The sequence below is a fragment of the Capsicum annuum genome, chromosome 3 (assembly GCF_002878395.1).
Source record: "Capsicum annuum cultivar UCD-10X-F1 chromosome 3, UCD10Xv1.1, whole genome shotgun sequence".
NCBI lineage: Eukaryota > Viridiplantae > Streptophyta > Magnoliopsida > Solanales > Solanaceae > Capsicum > Capsicum annuum.
This window is the reverse complement of record NC_061113.1, coordinates 217,972,593-217,980,540: the sequence shown is the minus strand read 5'-3', so window position 1 is coordinate 217,980,540 and position 7,948 is coordinate 217,972,593. Positions and strand designations below refer to the sequence as shown.

Below are 7,948 nucleotides of genomic sequence, written 5' to 3'. Positions count from 1 at the left end.
TATTTGGGAAATCAAAGAAACAACCTCTTGTTTCTAGAAGCTCAGCTGAAGCCGAGTACAGAGGTATAGCCACTATTGTAACTGAAATTATTTGGTCGGTAGGACTGATGAAAGACTTGGGCATTAAAGTGGAATAACCAGTAGCAATCTTCACTGATAGTAAGGTTGTAATTCAACTGGGAGCAAATCCAGTTTATCATGAAAGGATCAAACATATAAAAATTGACTCTCATTTTATAAGAGAGAAGATTATGAAAGGACTTGTATGCACCAAGTACATTCCTACTCAAGAACAACAGAAAAGCTAACCAAAGGCTTGATAAAAGTTCAGCATCAACGACACAGTTCCAAGCTAGGAGTTCAAAACATTTTTTCACTTCCAAGCTTGAGGGAGAATGTTGATATAAGTGATGCAAAAGTTAGTTAAATTAATTGATAGAAGCGCAATTGTGTAATTTTAGCTAGGAGTTGTTAGTTCAGTAAGTTATTAGTCAAGTTAGTTAGTCATTTCACAAAGTTAGTTATAGAAGTAGTTGGTTAGTACTGTATATATGCATCGGTACATTGCTGTATTAACAACACAATTTTTCAGAAATCAATGTAACTCTCTTCTCCTTCTTTCTTTACTCATTCATCAAGAACCTGCATTTCATCTTCCTTCTACTATTAAGATCAGTTGACTACTCCCTTCATTCTCTAAAAACTACAATGAGTCTATCCACTTTTTTATTTTTATTATTTTGCAACAAACTAGAATTGCATTTTAGGTATTACTTACCTAATTAATACCCAATACATTACTTCCACTGAAGTTTAAATCAAACAAAAATATCTACACAAGAATATACGCACATGTATGCAGAATTATATATTAGGAGTATAATAGTTTTGCATAGATTTTTTAGCATATGGTCACAGATATAGAGAAATTTTGTTAACCTGAAAAGGTATATTTAAGAAAATGAAAAAAATTTCTCCTGGTAGATTTAAGTCATTTCCTTCACTGCTAACTCCATTTTCAACTTGGAATGCTATGTATATCCCAAGTTGGAAATCAAAATATTATCTAATCAAGGTTCTTAAATTGTCATTGCTATACTGTAAAATTTAATAGTTTAATCAACTTATGACAATCAAGTTGAAACATAACCAAAGAACATGTGACATTTCCTTCTGCTTCACAAGACGACAATGTTTATAAATAACTTTGACGATTCTTAAGCTCAAAGCAAAAAAGACAAGAAAATAGACTGACCATTAAATAAAAAACAAAACGTTCCTGGTTAACCTAAACTAATAAGCATGTATGTAATTACTAGCATATTTCTGGTATAGTATAGTAGAAAAAAGTTAATGAACGACTTACCGGATCCTTGGGCACAGAGACATGGTCTTGTTCGACACTTTAGAAAGTATATGCATATTAATTAATTCCAGTCATTTGGTTGGGAAAAATTTATCCCGAGATAATTATTCCTAGGATTAGTTATCCCACCATGTAGATGGGATAACTTATCCCATCACTTTAGTGCAAATGGTGGGATAAATACTCCCAGGACAAACTAATACCTTCTACCAAACATGGGATAAAATAATCCCACATTTTACGACTATTATTACTTATACCTCACACCAAACGAGAGTTCAAGTGCTGAGTGAAATTAATAGACATCGGGCAAACAAGTGGCGAGTCAAAAGGAAAAGCATATTTGTATAGGAGTACTTCAATTTGTCCGATTTAGTTTCCTTTTCAAGAAGTTGCTATCTAAACTCCAATAGTCAAACAAGCAACCCGAGTGAATAATAAATGCATTTACATGGTGAAAAGTCTTTAAATTTCAGTGCAAAACATCAATATTTTTTTCTGGACCTGGTGACTCTTCCCCTCTTTCCTGTATAGATGTTCATTTTCTACACTCATAGCATGCCCAATTAATTTACATTGAAATATCACTTGCTAGATAGCTAATCACCTATAACTTTTATCTATTCTCCTGAGTCATTTTTTCATCACCTTGCACAAAAAAAATCGTCTCTCGTATGCCATCTAACGTTTGTTTGACTCGTTTTTCATTTCAGAGATATTCAGTTACTAATGTGAACATACAAAAGAGTTAAGGATTATGGCTATGGCATCGACCGATAGAGTGATTCTTGGTTCAATTGCCTTTGCAATATTTTGGATATTGGCAGTATTTCCTGCTGTTCCATTTATGCCTATTGGAAGGACTGCAGGGTCACTACTTGGTGCTAATCTTATGGTAATATTTCGAGTATTGGCACCCGATGAAGCATATGCTGCTATAGATCTTCCAATTTTAGGTCTTCTCTTTGGAACTATGGTTGTGAGTATCTACTTAGAAAGAGCAGACATGTTTAAGTACTTGGGAAAATTGCTGGCTTGGAAAAGCAGGGGACCCAAGGATTTACTCTGCAGAATCTGTTTGATAGCTGCAATTTCGAGTGCCTTTTTCACAAATGATACTTCTTGTGTTATACTGACTGAATTTGTTCTGAAAATTGCGAGGCAACAAAATCTCCCACCCCATCCGTTCCTTTTAGCTCTCGCGTCAAGTGCAAATATTGGATCTTCAGCAACTCCTATTGGGAATCCTCAGAACTTAGTTATAGCAGTACTGAGCAAGATTAGTTTTGGGAGGTTTTTATTTGGTGTATTTCCTGCAATGCTTGTTGGAGTTGTTGTTAATGCTGTATTGTTGCTTTGCATGTATTGGAAGTCGTTATCTGTTCAGAAGGATGTCGAAAATGCTGAAATAGAATTAGTTTCCGACGAAGAAGTAGACTCTCATCGTTTTTCACCAGCAACAATGTCACATGTTAATTCCTTACATTCTCAGGAACAGTTTTCAGCTGATTCTATGAATACTAGTAATCAAAATCAAGACAATTTTAATGAAAATGAAATCAAGACGGATGCGAACGGGGTGTTTGATTCTTGCAGGAATTCTAATGCCTCAATGGAAGCAGCAAATGATGGATCACTTCAAATGAGGGACAAGAATGTGACATCAAAGGGAATTTTATCTGTCGATGGATGTGAGGATCAAAATTTCACATCTTATGAGGAAAAGCACAACTTTTCTGAAAAATGGAAAAAATGGTTATGGAAAATATGTGTTTATCTTATTACAATTGGGATGTTAATATCTTTGTTGATAGGTTTGAATATGTCATGGACTGCTATCACCGCGGCACTTGCTCTTGTGGTTCTTGATTTCAAAGATGCTAGAGAATGCTTAGAAAAGGTATTTTGGGCTTGTGTTTACATTTCTTCATGTTGTCATGTCAAGTTCAACAATCGCATTTTTCACCTATTTATATAGAGTTTTTCTACGAAGTGACAGTGTATAAGAATTTTACACTATCAGGTCATCCATAAATACATAACCTCTGAAGTAAGACAGATTACCAGCTATAGTATATTAGTTTAATTGTATGTTACTCCTATTGAATTTGAAACATAAGAAAAACTTGTTCATTCTGCTGATTCAACTTTACAGGTCTCCTATTCACTGTTGATATTCTTCTGTGGTATGTTTATCACAGTTGACGGATTTAACAGAACAGGGATACCAAGTGCTTTCTGGGATTTTATGGAACCATATGCCAAGATAGACCATGCTGGTGGTATAGCAGTTCTTGCTGTTGTCATACTTGTCCTATCAAATTTGGCTTCTAATGTCCCTACTGGTTTGTGACTGAACTATTACTTCCTATTTCAAAATACTAAGTACAGTACTATATATCTCCTCTCTTTCTTGTCACTCTCTTACCTTGACACGACCTTTGAATTGTGTCCAAATTCAAGAACTGTTTCTCTGTTTAATTGATTTAGGTGAAGGAGAGAGGTAACTACAGATAGTGCATGCAGTAGGGACTTAAACAAACTGCATTTAATTTCAAGAGTAGATAACTTCAGCAGCTGTACTAGGAGATGTATTAAGACCCTCTGCTGCTTACTCTAGTACAACAACAATAACATGTGTAGTTCCAGAAGTAGGGTCTGGGAGGGTGGTATGTGTGCAGCCTTATCCCTACACTGTGAAGGTAGAGTGGATGTTTCTGATATATAGACCCTCAGCGCAAGCATAGCATATCAAAATCAAGTACCGAAAGGAAATACAATAATGAAGAAAATATGTTAAAAGCAAAAGGAGAAATGAACAACAAACAATTGGTAGCCATTAGCCAACACAAGGAATAACAGGTAATAATAAAATCAGAATAAGATAGTAGGAGAGTAATAATAACAATATTAGTAAGGTAACTAGGCAACGCTCGACTTCCTACTAATTAGCTAGTAGCAGTAGTAGTAGGTATCCAATACTTACTCTAGTATTTAATATTTATCCAGTGGCTTCCTACCTAGGATCTTGAATGTTTGTCCAACATGACCTCAAAATATCAACATCTCTTAATTCAGTTATTGGCTCAATTGTTCTTCATTGTAACTAGATTAGCTAGCATATTCCCTACTTGTGTCACATAGTGTGTCAAGTTCTTGTAGGTTCAATGGCAGTATTCCATCGACCAAAATTAGCAGTGTCAAATGAGCAGGTTTGAACGGGTTGAAAACAGGTTGAACAAACGACAAGTTAAAATCCAACCATCATACTTCGTCATTAGGATCAAAATCAGATCAGGTACTGAAAAAGAATTAATCAGATTAGGTGATTAATATGCATGTTGAAAATAGATTGACCAACAACTTGATTGATTTAATTTAAATAATTCTCTCTCTTAAGGGCGGATGAGATACTATGTTCATTTTCGAATAAGATTATCGCGAATTTCTTTATCAAACTCATTTTCTAAGAGATATAGAGATATTATAGTATACTGCTAAGAATAACTTGTGCTCTTTGTTAATTTTGTGATACGTAGTTCTATTGCTGGGAGCTCGGGTAGGTGCATCAGCAGCTACAATATCTGCAGCAAGTGAGAAGAAAGCATGGCTCATCTTAGCTTGGGTTAGCACTGTGGCTGGCAACCTTTCATTATTAGGCTCCGCAGCAAACTTGATAGTATGTGAACAAGCTCATCGGGCTCAGCCATCGGGCTATAATCTCTCATTATGGACTCATCTCAGATTTGGAGTTCCCTCTACTCTAATTGTTACAGCTATTGGTTTGACACTCATCAGAGATTGAAATTAAATTTGTAATATTTAGTTTAATAACTTCAAAAAGATTGTCTACGTTAGTTTACCTTATGTATTCTGTTATTCAACAAGATTTTGTAATTGTCTTTACTGACACAACACTTGATAGAATTGTCAGTTAAAACTTTAGTGACACCAAATGCAGAGGCTAGTCAGTCGAATTGCCCGTGGAAGTTGCTAAAGACCATTTTTGTAGTAGTGAATGTTGTCATAAAAAAAAAATGTAATTAACCAAACAGGAAATTCTAGATATACCTTGTATAATTCTTTCCATCCAACAATTTTTTAGTTGACTGTTAGTCCACATTGACTTAGATAAACAAACAGAATCTATCTATCTATCTCACTCTATATATAAGCAAAACTAAAACAAGATAAGATGCCAAGTGACAATATATTAAAATAGTCAAGTGGCGATTTTTAGTATAAAATTAAAAAATATTTTAAGACAAAGTTAAATATATTGTAATGAAAATTTTGAATTGAAAGATTAAATATTTGAATTTGAAATACTATATATTATATAGTAGAGGATGAAACACCACAATTAGCTACGTGGCAAATTACAGAGAAGTCACGTGGCAGTTTTTAAGACAAAATTATAAATGTTGTAGAAAAATTTTTGAATTGAAAAATATAAATTAATTAAAAATATAAATTTAAATATAAATGACAGTAATTACAAAGCCTTTTTTTTTTTCAATCAATAATTTTTGGTTTCCCAAGGTATCCCAGCCCGATAGGCCAAAGAGTAATCCTCCGTGGATCTGAGCTCCATTTAAGGATTTGTCGTTGGTCAATTGGTTGCTGCATGCACAAAGGGGGAATCGAACCCCCGACACTTGCTTAAGCGACCTAGTGAGCTAACCACTAGGCCAACCAAGCTTGGTTTTTTTCAACCAGTAATTACCAAGCTGAAGAGTTTAAATTAGTGAGAATCCTAACAGACTCCTATTTTTTTTTTTAAATTTAGCATAAAAACAGCGAAATAGTTGTCCTCTTCCTAATAATATGGTAGCTATCTCTAATCACTTAAGAATTCGATTATTTTTGTGGGTTATGTAGTCAAATTTAAATTTTTGTTAAAGATAAAATGTTATAATTAAATAAATATTTTGAATTTGAAACTGAAAGTAGTGGCGCTAATTTATTTATTCATCTAAATTAAGAAATAAAAATTTAAATAAGTTAGAAATTACCTACTGTTATCACTAACTTAATTATTATTATTATTATTATTATTATTATTATTATTATTATTAAAGCTTAAAATACTAAAAGATAAACTAACAATATCGTAATTGTTATTAACGTCATTATCTGAAAAGACTAAAAAAAACTTAAAGATAGGCATTACCTTCACAATATGCAATTAACCCACATAGTTATTATGTAGAGGTATTCCAACGTTTTTATGAAGAATTTTAAGTTTATAAAACCATCATTTCAGACTCTTTTAAAATTTATTGGCCAAGTAGAGAAGATTTTTGGTGAATAATTGTTATTTTCTTTCTTTACTCCCTGGCTCTTCATCTCCGAATCGAAATGGTAACACATTCCAAGTAGATGATGACTGAAATGATGGTTTTAATATGTAAATGATTCATAGGTAAAATAATTTTATATTAATTTTTTTCTATTTTTTATAAAGAAAAATATTTCATATTAGTAGTTTTTCCATTATTTATAAAGAAATTTTTCTTTAGAGTTATTTTTATTTTTTAACGATGATTTTGCTGGTATTATTCATTTTCAGAACAGATCAAGAAAAATGAAAAGGATAGAAGAATGCGGTGCTGAAATCCTATTTTCGTCGTGAAGAAAGTTTTTAAAGTTATTTAAAGTTTTGATGGTATATATTTTTAATGATGTATTCTATTAGATTGCCGAAAATTTTTATATGCCTTAAGTTTTTCAAAGTTTTGTTTGATATTATTGCTCTTTTTAAAAGATATTGTTGTTTTAAAACTTTGTAGTTAATTTAATTGCATACAACTTGTAATTATATGTTATTGTATTTGTTTTTTGTATCACAGATAGGAGGATGAGCAGTGATGGGGGAATTATAATGAGTGTTGTATGATCAATTTTACAAGTAGTTTGACGAATTTTTCTATAAGTAAGTCGATAATTTAACAAAAAATAAATTAATTGCCTTTTAATAAATTAATATGATATTTGAAGTTGAATGTTGTTCTAGCTTCTTAGTCTCTCTTGTATATACACATATATGATTAGCTTGATGAATTTATTTAGTGCATTTTTTATATTTTTTATTTAAGAAAATTCTATTTTTAAATGTCACACCTATATGGAAGCATATGACGTTTTCATGTTCATCGCCCTTTGTTAACATTAATAGCAAGGAACAACAACCTACAATCATTGACGGTATCCTAATATCCTGTCGTACCTTTTCGTCTCGCACTACAAATGATAACACCCTTTAAGGCCAATAATGATTGAAACGATGACTTTCATAGTAAAAGATTTATAGGTAAGTCTATTTCAATTTAGTATCTTGTTATGAATTATTTTTAAAAAAAAAATTCTTGAGAGTTGTTCTTATTTTTTAGTGACAATTTTATTGTTATTGTTGACTTGCAGAGAGATAAATAAGAATGGAGACAACTAATATTGAAGAGAAGAGAAGACAAGAAAAGAACAAATAATTTCGGAAGTAGAAGTTTTGTTCATATAGTTCATAAGTTTGAGATTTTCTAAATATGTGTTTGATATCATTATTTTTTTTTTTTTTAACAGTGT

The 7,948-nt window shown here is 32.1% G+C and overlaps 1 protein-coding gene across 2 annotated transcripts; it reads left to right on the top strand.

Annotated features, from left to right (window-relative positions):
* Positions 1–1,653: 1,653 nt before the first annotated feature.
* Positions 1,654–5,355, top strand: LOC107863243 (silicon efflux transporter LSI2). Of its 2 annotated transcripts, XM_016709074.2 has the most exons (4): positions 1,779–3,057; positions 3,181–3,266; positions 3,522–3,711; positions 4,906–5,355. In XM_016709074.2, exons 1-4 carry the CDS (start codon positions 2,124–2,126, stop codon positions 5,169–5,171), a joined length of 1,476 nt encoding a protein of 491 aa, XP_016564560.2. In that variant the 5' UTR covers positions 1,779–2,123; the 3' UTR covers positions 5,172–5,355. The 2 variants fall into 2 exon arrangements, with proteins under 2 accessions (XP_016564559.2, XP_016564560.2); XM_016709073.2 differs by having other exon boundaries at positions 1,654–3,266.
* The last annotated feature ends 2,593 nt before the right edge of the window (positions 5,356–7,948 follow it).